We start from the raw sequence: 17,370 nt of genomic DNA on the forward strand, positions 1-17,370 counted from the left end.
AGATTATTATCTTGTTAATTCAGATAAACATGAGATGATTTTTTCCCCAAGAAAACTTAAATCACACATCTGAGATAATAAGCTTTGTTAATTCAGAAAAACAGAATTTCTTTCATTAAAACTTTTCTTTTAATTTTGAGATATTAATCTTGTTAATTAAGAAACGAAGAAAAGATTTCTTCTAATGAGAACATCATAAATCTGAGATAATAATCTCAGTGATTTAGAAAAACAGAGGAAATTTTTCCATCAAAACCTTTTCTCTTAATTCTGAGATAATAATCTGAAAGTATGAACCATTTTAGATTGATATTGTGATTATTGTGTGTATTGGTGTACTTTGACTAAGTTTCTATCTTTTGAATAAAAAAAAGCATGGTAAAATAATTAAATGAATTCAACTCTTACTTACTACCACTAATTTCCCATCTCCACAAACAGGGACCTCGGGGAAAACCAGGTGATGCAGGTCCTCAGGGAATCCAGGGGGGCCCAGTGAGTTTCCATTTTTCCTCACTCCTGTTGTTATTTCGACATAAATACTGGTATTAAAATAAACAGATAATTAAATGATGACATTTTTTTTTAGGGTGATTCAGGTCAGAGAGGAGCCATAGGTGAGCCTGGGCCAGCAGGAGTGCAGGTGAGATTGAACAACGACTTTATGATCATTTCTTTTGTTTGCCTTTCAAATGTGTTATTTAAATATACATGTTATGAATTTAAGTTTCCCTCTTTGTTTCTTTACAGGGTGATCGAGGTCCAGCTGGAATCAGAGGAGTGCCAGGGCCAAAAGGAGAGCCTGTGAGCATTGCTTTATCTCCATCACATCCACCTTCTTTCAAACACTGCTGCATAACATTTATTTTTTCTACATCATAACTTTGTTCTAGGGATGCACGATACTGTTTTTTTTTTTACCGATATCTGTTATGCCGATAAATAACAACTTGGCTGATACCCAATACCGATATATCTTTTTTTCCCTACCTAATTTTCTATATGTCGATATTATTGTCCATCGCTACTTTTTCCCCGCCTATCTATCCTTCCATAATGCAGCTATATGAATAGTTTTGATTAACAAAACCCTGTAGACGCGTGGCCTCAAGTTTCACCGAAACATAACACTTTTGTTCAAGAGCACTATATTTTTTTATGTCTTTGGTTCGGAGTGGTTTCTACATTTAAAGTAGGGCGGGACAATAATTTAAAATATTATCGAAATCACAATATGGCCAAGTGCAGTATCCAAATGGCAGAAACTGTCGTGCAGCCCTCATTTAAAGAGAGTCACATTTGTGTGATTATCTATGTGAACCTCTCATCTTTCTCCTCAACAGGGTCTCCCTGGTCCAGATGGCCGTGAGGGAATACCCGGGCTGCCAGGGTCCAAGGTGACTACTGTCTAATTTTTAATATTTTACAGAAGTGTGTGAAATTGATTTTGGCTACAAAACAATAAAGTGTGCTTTTAAATAGAAATTCTGCAGCTTGAATCTGTGGACGAGTCCTTAAAGAGAACTTGAAAATCCCTCTGACAGTTTGTTTCTGTCGTTTTTTAGGGTCTTACAGGGAAAAGTGGGGCTCCAGGTGATGCTGGCCCACAAGGACTTCCTGTAAGTGTGACCTCTGACCCCGAAGCATCCCTGATTCATCATTAACAGAGAGATTTGTTTATGTTTGATCTCTTTTTCTGTATGTAGGGCTTGCCAGGTGCTTATGGCCAAAAAGGAGTCAGCGGTGCAGTGGTATGATCAAAATTTACTGAGTAACACTAAACATTATTACTGATGGTCATATGTTGATTACTGTTTTTTAAATTTTTGTCCAAAGGGTAACCCAGGTGATCCAGGTGTTGTAGGAATGATGGGGTCTTCCGGGAAACAAGTGAGTTTGCAGCAGCATCCACTGTGTTACAATTAAGTCCATTTAATTATAAAGCAAAAGCCTCGGAGTCACTGTCACTCTCATAATTATTCAATTTGACATCTTATTTCCAGGGCGAGCGTGGCGAGCAGGGAGAGGTGGGACCTCCTGGACCAAGAGGCGGACCAGTGAGTCATCTGCATCTATGTTTCACTTAAGAACATGGTCACACATGTCAACACCAGTGACTTAACCACACTAGTGACAAAGTTAACGCCTGTTCACTTAAATTCTATGTGAGCAGGGTGCGAATAAAACATCTGCTTCCCATGGCAAAACAAATTTGCATCTTGGCATTGTGTGGGGTTCAACTTGACCGGCAAAATCGTGGCCTCAACCAGTTAGCAAATAAGTGTGTGTAGTTATTGTTGTGTTTAATCAGAAATTATTGTGTGATATTGGTAATGAAAAATACAAAATGCCCCGCATGAGAGATGCTGCCTGGCTGGCAGTGAGTCGGAGACAGGAATGGGAAGAAGGAAAACAGAAAATGTACCAAAAACATTATATTTAGCCTACCTGTATTTATTAGCAAGCAAGATACAGGTTTTCCCCCTGAGACAGGAAATATATTGTAAGTCCCGCCTCCCTCCCCCTTCATTTCCTGCCCTGTCGCTTGTCACTCATCTTGATGAGGCACCTGGGTGTCCCAAAAGCCTCCACAGATCTAAACATCCACGTCCTGCTGTGTGTCGCCCAACCACGACACACTCACAGGACAGAGTAAAAGCCCCAAAATGCCTTCAGATTGTTTTAAATGTCAGAAGGTCGCGTCGTATCCTGCGCAAACCGGCTCAAAGTCTGATTGAAGGAGGTTAATAAGACCTTGGTGCTTTTCATTATGCCAATTTATGCTTCCTCGCGTCCTCTGTCCTCCCGTGACCTGGATATCGCTCCCTCTCCTCCATTATAGAGGATGTTCCAATTTTGTAAATGCAGCTTGACTAGTGAGGAGAGAGGAGGCTTCTGGAGGAGCTTAGAGTTAGGAAACACAGGTGTATACTTTGCAGAAGTCTAATATCAAGGGGCGTGACGCAAAAGTGCTGCACCTCAGCATGTGGCACACAGTTTGAATTAACTGACATGGCTTTAAACAGACGTTATGGATCCAAGGATTTCCCGCCCTTGCCCCTCCTCCTCGCATCTTTCTCTCACAATCTCGCTGGGAGGAGCTAAGATGCAAGGAAACGATTCGAATGAGGGAACTGAGGAGACATGCTGACATGATGAAAAGCACCCCATGTGGAGTATTTTTCTTAAGGGCTGTCTGAGTGAGATTCCAACACACAGTTTATTCTTCTCCAGCATCGAAAGTAAAACTGACTTGAGCAGGAGGACCAACCAGATCTATGAGAAAAATACTACACCTTAGTCATAAAGTCTAATAACACCAGACACAACATGCACAGTCTGCTGCACAGGTCATGATCAAATATTATCTGGGGAGCGAATTCTGATGCGTCTAGCGGCCACAGAAGAAAACATCATACAAAAACTACCGGATAAAAGGTTTTATAATGCCATAAAGACACTTACAGTCCCTCTAAATCTGGCAAAACTTTTTTAAAAATTACCTCTTGGATAATGTCTTATTATCAAATTATTGTAAATACTGAGTAAAACTTGAGTGCATTTTTTACTAACTATTGAAATTGCAACTTAAATTGCAAAAAAATATTAAACCCATTTTAATGTATTTAATTGTGTTTGCTACATTTTATTTTATTAAATCTGCCAGTTATCAAAGTAAACAAAAGAAAATTATACATTCACATCTTCACAAAATTCATAGCCATCTGTTTGGGCAGTGTAAGCACGCTGAGGAGCCCGTTCTCACTCTGAAGTCGTCTAAATCAGGCGCTTGGGCAGTGATTTGTGGCGTCAGACACCAAGGAAAAAAGGCATCCTTTAATGTCGACATGACATGCGGCCGGTTGCTGTTATAGTTCAATGGCGCCCAGCAGCATCAGGGGGAAACACGGCGGGACAAGGACGAAAGTTAAGGTGGTGAAAGTCCAACTGGGGCATGCGGGAGTGGTGGTGGATGGGTCCAACAAACACTGACTTACACTCAGGAGAGCGGTGCTGCGTCCCGTAAGATTCTAAAGCCAAACCCTGTTCTTTTTTCCTAAACCTAACTACGTGTTTGTTATTGAAGGAAAAAAAGGTTAATTTGCAGTGCTGAAACAACGTAGTGCCTTTATTTTGAAAGAGACTGTATGTAAACTTTAAATTTCCTGTGAGAACGAAAGTGTATCTTGAAAACAGACAATGCATGAAACAGGCAGAGCTTGACACGGTGTCCCAGAACGTCAACAACCAACACACCCAGGGTACCTTGCACGTTGTATGTGGACGTGGAAAGTCCATGACCAAACATCAATATGTGATAAGATCGGAGTGAGAATCTGTTGCGCTGAGAGGCCATTAACCAAACAGTTCTTTTTGTTGTACTTTGACAAACTTTAGGTATCTTTTTGTTAAAAATATTCTTTCCATATTTGACCTGTTCCTTTTTTCTCTTTCAGGGTGCACGAGGAGAGAAAGGGCCTGACGGGCCTTCAGGGTTACCAGGAGCCAGGGTAAGACCTGACAGAGAGTCTGTGTAATATCAGGGTTAAAACCTCACCCAACACTTTAACACCACATCAAACCAACAACTGACGCAGTGTCAGAGATTAAAATCACCCAGGAAGTAAACCTGTATAGCCTGGTCTCCCTTCCTGGGTGTCAAAATATGCTGCTTTGACAGGGTGCCTCTGGCATTACCTTAATAATGCTGGGGACACCATTTAGACACACTAGGCTTTCAACCTACTCCAGTGTAAACCCGTCCATGTCATTATTAGACAGTTAGAGCAATGGACATAGTATAAAGAGCAAAACAGTCAAAACAGTCCAACAAGTACAGGACTTTGACCCAGGAGACCAGTGTTTGTGTCCCGTGTGAAACTAAATGTAAACATTGAGTTATTTGGTTGCATTAGTTGTTTTTCATGTGAGTCAACTAACATCAACCCTGACCCATCAATCAAGGGCAGGCTGCTTTGAGTGACAGCCCGTCTGCTGATAGTGTCCTCGGCTTCCCAGTCAGTCCACCACTCATTCCTCCACAGTGCTAGCCTCTCGTCCAAATGTGATCATTGCTGGCTCCAAAAAAACAAGATGACAACGGCCGTAATGCTGAACTCGAGGCTTCAAAATGGGAGTCCAGAAAACAGTGGGTGACGTCATGGGAGCTATGTCCATTTTTCTTCCCATCTATGCTTCCTGCATGTTACCATCTGAGATAGGCAACCCATGACGGGCTTACGCCCACAGTCTACCAGCCAGACTAGTTTGACCCTAATCCGGTGCACAAAAAAGTCTCAAGAACTTTCCAGAATGGTTGTGGCCCCAGTACTGAACCTTGTGGTACTCCAAACAATAGTTAAAAATCACGCATCTCTATTTTAAATTACTGTTTATGTTAAGATAATAAGGCATCAAGAAAAAGAAAGAGTTAGTTTATGATGTTCAAGTCAAGACAAGTTTGTCTATTCACTGTAATACCACTGAATAAATGCAAAATTGATGCGAAAAATTAGGGTTGTACAGACTGGAAACGGAAAATCACACACATGAATTTTACATTCATAAAGTATATTTCATTGCTAGTGATAAAGAATTCTAAAACTTTGTGTTTACATCTGCAATCCTGACACATCATTGTATAAGAAAAATGAATTTCTTAAGCCTGATTTGGGATTAATTCTTTCTCCATTGGTTTTTTAATGATTAAGATGCACTTGGTTAAACCTGTACATGAAGTTTTTTGAGTTTCTGACATCTCCTGCTGCAGGCCAACAAACTACAAAGGTTAAAATCATTTATTTTCTGGTAAAGCCTGAGAGGATAACAACAGGATTATGGTATTACTGTTAGGGGAAAATAAAGATTAGCCCATGGATGGAAACGGTGAAAAATATATTCTGATTAAGCTAAATTCAAAACAATAATCTCTTGGACTTGATTGACAGTCCAGGTCCAAAGTGCCAGTTGAACCTTTCTGCTCAGCTCTGTGCTGCTGCAAAGCTCGGCTCTATCAAACCAAGAGATCAGGGCTCTGAAATACAAAGCGAGCAATCATTGTTCATAAATACTATCTCCTATTCTGAACATATTATTCAACACGACGATCATTCACCTAGATAAACCTTGTATCTGGGAACTTGAGCCTTGTGCCATGCTTTCATTAAAGAGTGGCAGGTCTTTATGAACTTCTGTCCCTGAAGTTTAGTCTCTAATCTGCCGGTGAGCGTGCATGAATGGCCTCTTGTTACAGAAATCCAAAAGCCCTGAGGGGGTTTTTCTGCAGCTCAGGGGGGGATTCAGGGCAGGAAAAGAGGCTGAGAAGCCCTGAAAGAGCTCTCTGTTCCCCAGGAATGCCTGAAACCCGTTTGGTCCACTGTACACCATAATCAGTACCCACACACACCCAGAAATATGTGAGGGAGGGTGGATGGTTGGATGATTGGGAGGAGGTGCGGGGGGGCGTCAGGTCCTTCCAGCCTCACCATTCAGATGATGTGAAGCTGGAAATGTTTTTATTTTTTCTGTGGATGTGGTCAGGTTAAGGTTGGAGAGGTGAGTTTTCTGAGCTTCACACAGTCGGTCTTTTGTTATGATTCTGCGTGTGTATTCGTGTGTTTATTTTCTTTAATGTGTGTGTTTTAACAGGGAGCTAAAGGGGACCCAGGCCTTCCTGGACTTCCTGGTCCTGCTGGTTATCGTGGGCAGAAGGGCGACAGGGTAAGAGACACAATATGACACACAGATTACCTTTTAAAGTGAAGCCATGTGAGTGCAAGAGATAAAAATTAGCAGTCAGCAGGTGCTAGATAAGGGGTGGGCAAACTGTGGCTCCGCAACCACATGAGGCTCTTTGCCCGTGCTCATATTGTAGAAATATAGTCTAGTTCAAACACACTAGATTGATGTTACATCGTTGTTTTTGCTGATTAGAACGGTCTAAGGTTGAATTTGGGTGGAGCTGTGGTGGCAATTTATTAATGGCAACCTCAAAAGAGTCATGCAGGTATAAATAGTCTCCTCTAAAAGGTGGTACAACTCTAAAAGGACACAGAGCAGAGAGGACGTCTAATCAGCCAATCACCTGCATGAGTAATGTGCAGTGAATTTTGCTCTGACCAGCGGGCAGTGTTTTTTTTGGCTTGACTATTGTCAACATGGTGGCCGGACCACAAACTCTCCTTTTACAGCTAAACAGTACACTGAAATATGTTCCAGGAAACATAAACAATGCAGTAACAGAATCTTGATTCATATTTGACCAGAGCTGCCTAGTTTGACAGTTTGACTGAAGTTCACGAGGACTAACTGACACGACTGACAGCTGCGTTAGAGACTCCTTGGCTTTGATTAGTTGTTTTTGTTGATATGCTCTAATGCTATTAAAGCACTTTGAGGAGGCAGAGAAACATGTTTTTTTGTAGAAATCTTTCTCATGTACTACTGCGTGGATATAGTGTCAGTTTCAGCAAATATGGCAAAAAGTTATTTCACAAAAGTATCCAACCACAGCTTTAAATTTAATTACTTTGACTGCAAATAAATGACGGCACGGTGGGGCAGTGAGGGTTCCTGGTTTGAGCTCAGGGAGGAGGAGTCCTTCTGGTTCCTGGTTTGAGCTCAGGGAGGAGGAGTCCTTCTGTGTGGAATTTGCATGTTCTCCCTGTGTCAATGTGGGTTTCCTCCAGGTGCTCCAGCTTCCTCCCACAGTCCAAAGACATGCAGGTTAATTGGTGACTCTAAATTGTCCGTAGGTGTGAATGTGAGTGTGAATGATTGTCTGTCTCTATGTGTCAGCCCTGTGATAGTCTGGTGACCTGTCCAGGGTGAACCCTGCCTCTCACACAGTGTCAGCTGGGATAGGCTCCAGCCCCCCCGTGACCCTCAACAGGATAAGCAGTTACAGAAAATGAATGAATGGAAATAAATGAATAAATAAATGTCAGGCTCCCTTCTGGTCAGAATTCATATTTAAATACAGTTTTGTGAGGTAGTTTCCATTTAAGAGCTTTGCCTATTGTTTAGCTTAAAGCTAAAGCTAATTGATATTCTTAGGGTTAAATTTGATTCAACTTTATTGTCATTGCACAACAGGTTCTATGACAACAAATGCAGTTTAGCTTTGAAACAAAAGTGCAAAAAGCAGTAAAGTGCAGAATTACGTACATTATGTATAGGAGGAGTGAAAAGGAGGAAATTTGAAGGTGATATGTTAATGCTGTGTTCAGGACTTGTTTCTGCTGCCCCCAAGTGGACAAAAAAAATCACTTACTGCAGGTTTAAAGAATGAGTTTTAGTTATATCGAAGATTAAAACAAAATATCAGCCACTGTCTACTTCGGTGTGAGGAGAAAAAATGTAAGAGTTTAAGTTAAATCAGATTGAAGATGGCAGGATCAAATATGGGTTACCAAGGTTATGAAAATTTTACTTGTTTGAAGAATATCAAATAGTTTCAGATACTCATCACGTTCTTTTTTCTCAGGGTGCAGTCGGTCTCGATGGTCCAAAGGGAGACCAGGTATGTTTCATTAGTTGTAATATTACACCTGCTATTTAAACTCAGATTACAGAGTGCTGAGTTGGAGCACAGTAAGTGCCAAAAATCTGTCATGCATCTTTATTTCAGGGACCTCCAGGTGCTGAAGGAACACCAGGAGAGGGCGGAGACGTGGTGAGTGATCGACAACTGAAACACTGCTTTTGACTACATTTTTAGACATACAGCAGTATTTGTGTGTTGAGGGAAAGGAATCATTTACAGGAAATAATAAAGTCTTGAGTGTGTTGTGGCTGTAAGGCAGTCAAATCCTGTCTTTTGTTTTTTTTAAGTCTGGTACTATGAAATGAAAAATGTGTATAAGGATCATTTCCTTTCAATTAAACTGTCTTTCACTCCGCAGTGTGTGGATGCAACTTTCTGCAGACATTCATTTATTTATCTTTTCCTCTTACAGGGTGATCCAGGAGAACCAGGAGAGAAAGGATCGGTATGTTCACCTGAACAAAGCGTCACAACCAGATCAAAACTCTTTTACAGTGCACAAAATATTTCCCCCCCATTCTTGTTTACATCCTGCTGCTGTTTAAGGGACATAATCAGCTGCTTCACTGCAGTTTGTTCGTGAGCTTTAACTGTGAAGCAGCTGCAGAACTGTTTGAGGTTGTCATGAAAAGCTGATGCTTTCCCTTATGTTTTTTTTTAGACATTATGTTTTTCGGGTTGTCTGTCCATCTCTACATTCTTTTGTTGCATTCCATTCTTGTCAGTGTGCCTTGAGGGAATTTTTCCAAATTTGGCACAAACGTCCACTTGGACTCAAGGATGAACTACTTAGATTTTTGATGGTTGAAGCCCAAAGTCACTGTGACATTGCATCTGTCTCATTCTTGTGAACACGATATCTCAAGAACATCTTTTACGGATTTTTTTATTTTTTTTTTCTCAAATTTGGCACAAACGTTCACTTGAACTCAAAGATTAACTGATTCAAATTTGGTGGTCATGGGTGAAAGGTCAAGGTCACTGTGACTTCATCCATTTCATTCTCATGAACATGATATCACAAAAACACCTTGAGGGGATTTCTTTAGACTTGGCACAAACATCCAGTTGGAACTGATTCAATTAGATGGTCATAGGTCAAAGGGCAAGACCACTGTGACCTTGCGTCTGACTCATTCTAATAAACATGATATCTCAAGGACACCTTTAGAGAATTTCCTCAAATTTGGTTCAAATGTCCACATGGACTCAGAAATGAACTCATTGGATTTGGTGGTTGAAGGTCAAAGGTCAAGATCACTGTGACCTCATCCGTTTCATTCTCACAAACATGATATCACAAGAGCACCTTGAGGGAATTTCTTCAGACTTGGCCCAAACGTCCAGTTGGAACTGATTCAATTAGATGGTCATAGGTCAAAGGGTCAAGGCCACTGTGACCGTGTGTCCTTCTTATTCTAATGAAAGTGATATCTCAAGGACACCTTTAGAGAATTTCCTCAAATTTGGTTCAAACGTCCATGTGTACTCAACAATGAACTGATTAGCATTTGGTGGTTGAAGGTCAAAGGTCAAGATCACAGTGACATCATAATGTCCCTGATCTCACAATAGTCTCAAAAAAGAATAAATTTGATGTTTAGATTTGTTTCTCCACCTCTCACTGAGTTCTCAAGTTGTGTGCATCCTATGTGATGTAATCATCCTAAATGTTAGTGTCTCCCTGCTGCTGTTGATCACAGACAGGCCCACCAGGAGAGACAGGGAATAAAGGACCTGAGGGCAGCCGAGGACAGCATGGGAAAGAGGGCAAGGAGGGCCAACCGGGACCTCGCGGCATGCAGGGCGACATGGGGGTACCAGGCCTGCCGGGATCTCAGGGACCAGCGGTGAGAAGTTTAATCTGCACACTGCTCTGCGACAGCTTTCTGCTGCTTATTGTACAGTGTGTTCCCTCAGCTGAGGGACACATTAAGTCCTGGTGAAAGTAAGAAAATAAATTCAAAATCATTCTTCAGGGAGGGTTTTGACATTATTACAGAATGTGCTGGCAGTGGTTTGTCCTTAAACAGTAGTTCTATTGAATCAAGTATATTTTGTTTGCTGAGGCAGCACTCCAGGGCCAGGCATGCATGTGATGTTTGCTTGTAACATTAGATGTGAACAAATGGCTCATCACTATTATCAATCTCTGTTTGTTCAGGGAAAATCACCAACAGATACACACATCAAACAAGTCTGCATGAGGGTAATGCAAGGTAAGTGTTTGTCGCCTTCTCACAAAACTCTGTTTGTGCTCCACATTAAAGTGGATCTAAATAAGTGTTTCTGCTTTAATTTATTATAACAGAGTCAATTTAACTGCACACTGTAAAGGCTACAGAATAATGACACCATCTTCGTTTAGCCTCTCTTTCACAATACAATTCTGTCGGCCACTGGGAGTGATCTCCCGAGAAAATAAAGGCTCCGTTTACAGCGCAAAGGAAGTGTGTCAACCAGTGAGCAACCAAACAGGAAGAGGATAGTGCTTTTGTTTTTCCCAGTACCTCCCCCAGTTACCAAAGAGTATTATTATAAGTTCTTTGCACTTTTTTTCTCAATAGAGGAAATGTCTTAATTACATGATGAGACTGCATCTGTGATTCTTTGTTGGACCTACAGAGGGCACTCCAGGTGTCAGAGCTCTGACCTTTCAGCTGAAACAAGATGGACTCTGTTATAACTCTTATTATTCAGTTTCATCACTTTATTAAATAACACAAAAGATGACTTTGTTCACTTCTGCCACCACACAAAATATGCAATTAAAGTCAAGCCTGTCAATCCAACAAGCTGATATATATTATACTTTATTCTGAGATAATATTAGACAGAGTGGAGAAATATTTCACATTTAAACACTTCAGGTAACTGTCACTACTTTTCACTTAAGTCCTGTAAAAGCTGTATACTCAATCTTGAAAGTTGCTCTGGACGACTGTCAGCGTCTAAATGTAAATGTCAAACATGTCCTCCTGTGTCACAGAGCAGCTGGCCCAGCTAGCAGCTAGCCTGAGCAGGCCTGAGTCAGGCATCTCTGGGCTGCCTGGTCCCCCCGGCCCACCTGGACCTCCAGGCCCCGCCGGAGAGAATGGGTTCCCCGGACACACCGGATCACGAGGACTGCCCGGTCTGAAGGGTCCAGCTGGGCTTATGGGTCGCAAAGGACTGAAAGGTAAGATTCAGATCAGCAGTGTTATAACCGTGTGGATACGTGACTATAATACGCCTTCTCCACCAAAATTAGCGTGTGTATGCAGGTTTTTGAAACATGTGAACACCCGCTAAGCCAGTGGACTAAAGCCGTGTTCACAGCTCTGTAGTACTGTAGCAGACGAGTTTGCCTTTCTGTTTTATGTTGGGTTTTTTTTTGTCTGGTGTGTCACATCTGATGTTACATACGCCCCGTAAAACAGGTTAGTAAACAGTAGCAAGCAGCTACTCCTGGACCTCCTGGAGGTCAGTGAAAATGTTACGTAGGTTGCTTTTTTTTAAAAAAATATCTGTTTATTATTCAGTCTCTCTTTTAAACTCAGTGCAGACTATATTTGGATTAATGTTCACTGTTTCGTTAGGTTCAGTTTTAGTCTTGTTTGGTTTAGGTAAAGATCATGGTTTGAGTTAAAATAAGTAGGTTTGTTACGTGACATAACATGACATTATGTGAGTTAACTTATGTACCTCAGTAAAAATAAGTCATGAACAGCTCCTGGGTCAAAGTCCTGTGTTTGTTTGACCCATCCATCCACCCCGAACTCCTCCCTGCTCTTTCTACGAAGTCACCTGACTTCCTCTTTTAACCCTGCCATAATTACTGCGGCCACTAGAGGCCACCGCCTAACAATTAACATAAATAAAGGAGGTAGAGCAGGACCATGCTACCTAATATCTAGTCTAATAATGACAACTGATAACAGCCATTTAATGTGCTGATAATGGCTGATAACATTCGAAGTGTGTGACTGAATCGCTCTGTTGCCTTTGACATGAACAAGAAGGATGACAGAATAACTCTCTCCACCAAACATGATTATTTTCTATCCCTAATATCATCACAAGGGAAACAATAAGTTATACATTTCTCCACAAAGTCACACATTAGAACAAGTGAAATGCGTTGTTAAGACTCTGACTTCTGTGGGAAAAAAGGATCGCTATTGTGTTTCTTCAGGGAAGTTGAAAATTTGACCTCCATGCAGCATCCAGTGGTAATTAACTCACATTAGTTGTGGTTGCTGCTCAGTTCTGTGGTCTGAGTTGAGGGTTTTGAGATGGTAAGGAGACGTGCTTTGAAGTGATTCGAATTTATGCAGTTTATTTTGTTATATTCATTTAGTCACAGTGGGCCGCAACTCAGTTTTTAGTGCCACAATAATCCCTGTCCTGCTGTTTTTTAATCAGTTCTTTTATATACTGTAGCCCATTATCACAAGGGGCTTTATAATCTGTAAAGCATACAGCACCCCCTGCACTTAGGCCCTGATCTGAATGACAAAAATCATCTCAAATTCCACACAGTAAGATGTACAGATTTTAAAACTAGGAAAGGAGAGCACTGCTATTAGATCTGTACTCAGAAAATCTGATTTGAGGTATTGGAATTGATCCTAGGAGAAAAAAAGTCACATTAGTGCAGAAAAAATAAGCAATTTGCAGATCTGATCTTGTTAAATTCAAACGTGTACATTTGTAGGCTCTAAATGTTTGTGATATTTCAATAAATTAATGGTCAAAACTGAGAGGATTTCTTCTGGCCATGAGCTTATGATGTCATGTTTTTTTATTTTATTTTATGTGTTCTTATTTATATCCTGTTCTGACCCCCCAGGGATCAATCATCCTAATGCTAATTAAGGAGCAGATGAGGTGTGAAGTCTGAGCTTGAACTCCAGCTAATTATGGTAACTTCAATTATGTGTATCCTCTTGGTGATGATTATGTTTCATGTCTGCAGGTGACCAGGGTGACAAAGGGGACAGAGGACCCACAACGAGAGGACCCAAAGGAGCGCCAGGTGCCCCTGGTCTAACAGGTACATGACTAGGAAATCTGAATTTAGCAACAAATGGCCTCAATGTCTGACTCCAGTGCCTCTAAATCAAAGACTTAGCATTATTTAGCAAAGGCAAAATTGGTATAAAACATACACATCAGTGGGTTAGGGTAATATTATATGCACCGTTTTCAACATCATTAGAAATCCATACCTTTATTTCCTGCTTGCAAATGCAGTTTCATGTCATTACAAAGAAAACAGAAAACACAAACAAACATCAAACTCATGGCAGGAAACATCAAGATAATGTGGAAAGTGTGGGGAAAGAATTGTAGCAACCTTAACAAGGTTACAAAGTGCCTTACAGAAAAAAAAATCAGCACAAAACCCCCCAAAACAAATACAAAAAATGAAAAAGACATCTGTAATGTTGGATATAATGGGTGTATTTTCTAAACTGCTGTGCTGCTTTAGTATTTCCATAGTTCAATGTCCTTTAAATGTCTTATAATTTTATTATCATAAAAAAAAAACTTGCTTCATACGGACATAATTTTATAGTTTTATCATTTTGTCTAGGAAAGTTCAAGCAATATTTGTGAAAATGAGCTACCGTCTTTCAAAGCAACCTGGTCTCACTTTTGTTGCCAGACCTAACCACAAACCTTTGTTGCCTAAACAAAAGGAACTAATCCTACGCTCTAAGTTTAATTTGAAAGGAGACAATGCATGTAACGAGTGTAAAAATGACACACTGTCCTGAACGTCCAAAATGTGACACTGGAGGAGTACTAGATCATCGTATTTTGACGTAAAGGACCACTGACCAAGTGTCACTTTTGACAAGCTGGAAGTACGAATGTGTTTCTCTGTGCCAGAAACCAGAGAAGTTAAGAAGCTACAAAAAAACGCCCACACTGGACGTGTCAAGCTGCAGCTCGTTAACAGACGACCACGCATATACGACTACTTTTCTGGACCTTCTCCACCTCTGTGTTAGCTTTAAAATCATGTGTGGACAGCCCCTAATTAAACTTCATCTCTCACCTGAAGAGCCAAACTCCAGAGCTATGACTCACCAGGCAATATCTTTTTGGCCATTGTCTTTATAATGACGGGATTGTGGGTTGTTTAGTTTGGGATATTTCTTGATCTCAAAAACAAGTCTCTCCATGGTGCAGAGAGGAGTCGAGCTGCTACGGGAGCTGGTATGTACAAGCAGAGAGCAAGTGGGGGAAAAGTGCATGTTATTCCGGGGGCGGTGAGGCTGGAAATAGGACAGTGGTGTGAAGTGCTGTGGAGTGGCACCGATGCACATTTAGCGACCACCGGTGTCGGGTTGTACATTGAAAATAATAAGGTGTAGAAAACGCTGAAACACTCTTCTCTCTCTGACAACGCAACGGCGTGCCGTTTATTAATTCACAATCAACTCACTCAACATGACAAACTGTCTGACTTATAACAGGCTCCTGGGTAACCGTTGCCATAGCTACCAGACAAGCTTCACCCAGGGGCAGACCAGTAACTGCTAACTAATAATAACATTCAGTGTTTAGCTTATTATTAATGTCCCAAAGGTATTTGGTGAATTATAACCATTAACAAACATTAAGAGTCACTACAAAGGGTGTATTTTTTGACGCGTGGTGTTCGTTACTGGTGTGTTTTGGACTTGTGATGTCATCAGTTGTAAAGTCTGGAGCTGCTCCGTAGACAATGAATGGGAGCCTGATTTTTGTGGACGCACAGAATGAGCTTATTTCTGTTTTAGTGTTCTCAGTTCTGAAACAGAAAATGTACCCATGTACTCAGAACATTCCCCTGGCTGCTCTCATGCTCTCTGTATCATCTATCTGTCACCATTCATTGTCTATGGAACAGCTCCAGGCTTTATACCCTATGACATCACTAATTTCAGTTTGAGCACTCTATTTTGGGGGGTTTTGGAGGGAGTTGTCCATGTTTACACATATTTTTGGATGGTCTTAGACCATGGGAATAACATGTATGGATTTTGAAAATGGGTGTCGTTCCCCTTTAAATGTTGTAGAAACACAAGCAGCCTAAAATGAGCAAAACTTTAAATCAGAAACTGTGTGATTGAAGACCAAGTAAACAAGACATATCTGACACTTGGTGCTACATAGATAACTTATTGTGGAACAAAACAAAACAAATATTTGTATTCAGCGTTCTGCTCTGAGGCCCTTCAGCAGGGTAGACACTTTGTGTTTTGAAGAATCTGTTTCACTTGTATTCTCTTCTCTCTGCTCTTCTGTCAGGTGAACCTGGTCGACCGGCTTACGGCAAAGACGGTCGTGACGGTGAGAGGGGACCCCGTGGTGTTCCCGGTGTGACCGGTGTTCCCGGGCCTCCTGGTCATCCTGGTATGAACGGTTACTGTGAGTCGTCGCAGTGCATCCTGCCCATGGTGGCGTCGCCGGTTTCTGCAAAGGACTCGAGCATGAAGGGCCCCAGTGACATGTGAGGAGGGGCCGGAGCAGAGAACTGAGAGACTGGAGGAGAAATGGAAGATCCATGGAAGATTTGTCCATGTTTGTCTTTTTTTTTTTTTTTTAAATTTGGCGAGCTCATTTGGAAAGTAATTTTGTTCTCTTGAAGCCATCTTTGGGGTTTTAAACTGACATGAAGGTGGACACTGAACAGCAAACATCAGCTTTTGAAACTCCTTTGCATAAAAAGTTTCATTTTACCTCACTTCCTGCCATCTCTGTACTGTAAAATTAAAGAAGCGAAGAACTCACTGTGTATGTGCAAACCCACCAGCACCAGCCACATTTCTACCCAAGCAACGAGACGAGTCTGAAAGTTTTTCTGTATGTTTATGTAAATGTGTCAATACGCAAATTATACAGCTGGATGACGTACATTTTGTTTGTGAGTATCTTTGTTGTTTACCCACTTTAATCCCCCCCTCCTCTAAATGTAGGATATGTTTGATAATTTCTGTCATGACGACTGTTGTTTTTGTGATTAGAGGGTAGCGATGTGTAAAAAACCCCTCTGGCAGTTTTATATGACTTCTTATTTATTATATCAAGGTTCAAGGTGACATCTTCGAGTTGTACAAAGGAGGAAATAAACACATTTTGATAACCTCTTGCATGTTTTGTATGGACGAGAACGGCCCAAAACAACCAGGACTGTGCCTGAAAAATTAAAATTAAAACTGAATTTCTGTGATCAACACCTTTAAGACACTTCTTCCTGCAAATTAAACCTGCTGATCCTGGTGTGAAGATAAAACATGCAGTCATTCTTTAAAGGGAGAGTTCACTCCCAAATCAAAAGCACATATGTTTCCTCTCAGCTGTAGTGCTGTGCATCAGTGTAGCTTGTTTGGGTGTGAGGTGCCAAGTGCTAAATATCAGCCATAGATGTCTGCCTTCTCTCCAGTGTAATGGAACTAGATGGCACTCAGCTTGTGGTGCTCAAAGCGCCAAGAAAATACATTTGAAAAACTTCAGAAGCAATGTCTCTCCCCAGAAATCATGACCTGATTATTCAAGATAATCCACAGACCTTATTGCGAGCAGTTTCATGTAGGAACTATTTTCTTTCTACCGAACTACACCTGCCAACCGCATCACCGTGCAGAAGGAAGCGTGCTTTTACTGCTAGCTCACCTAGCACCACTGAGCTAGCTAACGTTACAGCTCAGATGAGGAGGACGCCATTAATGTTTACATCTTATGCTGTCAGGAGCACGAGCCTCTTGTCCATGAGTAGATGCACACTTCCTTCTGCGCAGTGATATGGTTTGTGGGTGTAGTTTGGTGGAAAGAAAATAGTTCCTCCAACA

At 41.2% G+C, this 17,370-nt stretch overlaps 1 protein-coding gene across 1 annotated transcript in view; it reads left to right on the plus strand.

Moving 5' to 3' along the window:
- Positions 1-16,881, plus strand: part of col9a1a (collagen, type IX, alpha 1a) — a 28,632-nt gene extending 11,751 nt beyond the window's left edge. The window contains exons 15-32 of the mRNA XM_050045460.1: positions 442-495; positions 590-643; positions 751-804; positions 1,344-1,397; positions 1,566-1,619; positions 1,707-1,751; positions 1,837-1,890; positions 2,004-2,057; positions 4,458-4,511; positions 6,649-6,720; positions 8,486-8,521; positions 8,630-8,674; positions 8,958-8,990; positions 10,249-10,395; positions 10,710-10,764; positions 11,535-11,723; positions 13,503-13,580; positions 15,830-16,881. Coding sequence (XP_049901417.1) covers positions 442-495; positions 590-643; positions 751-804; positions 1,344-1,397; positions 1,566-1,619; positions 1,707-1,751; positions 1,837-1,890; positions 2,004-2,057; positions 4,458-4,511; positions 6,649-6,720; positions 8,486-8,521; positions 8,630-8,674; positions 8,958-8,990; positions 10,249-10,395; positions 10,710-10,764; positions 11,535-11,723; positions 13,503-13,580; positions 15,830-16,035 — 1,338 coding nt within the window. The 3' untranslated portion in view covers positions 16,036-16,881. The remainder of the gene's footprint in view (positions 1-441; positions 496-589; positions 644-750; positions 805-1,343; positions 1,398-1,565; positions 1,620-1,706; positions 1,752-1,836; positions 1,891-2,003; positions 2,058-4,457; positions 4,512-6,648; positions 6,721-8,485; positions 8,522-8,629; positions 8,675-8,957; positions 8,991-10,248; positions 10,396-10,709; positions 10,765-11,534; positions 11,724-13,502; positions 13,581-15,829) is intronic.
- Positions 16,882-17,370: the final 489 nt, after the last annotated feature.

The sequence above is a fragment of the Epinephelus moara genome, chromosome 5, assembly GCF_006386435.1.
Source record: "Epinephelus moara isolate mb chromosome 5, YSFRI_EMoa_1.0, whole genome shotgun sequence".
Taxonomy (NCBI): domain Eukaryota; kingdom Metazoa; phylum Chordata; class Actinopteri; order Perciformes; family Serranidae; genus Epinephelus; species Epinephelus moara.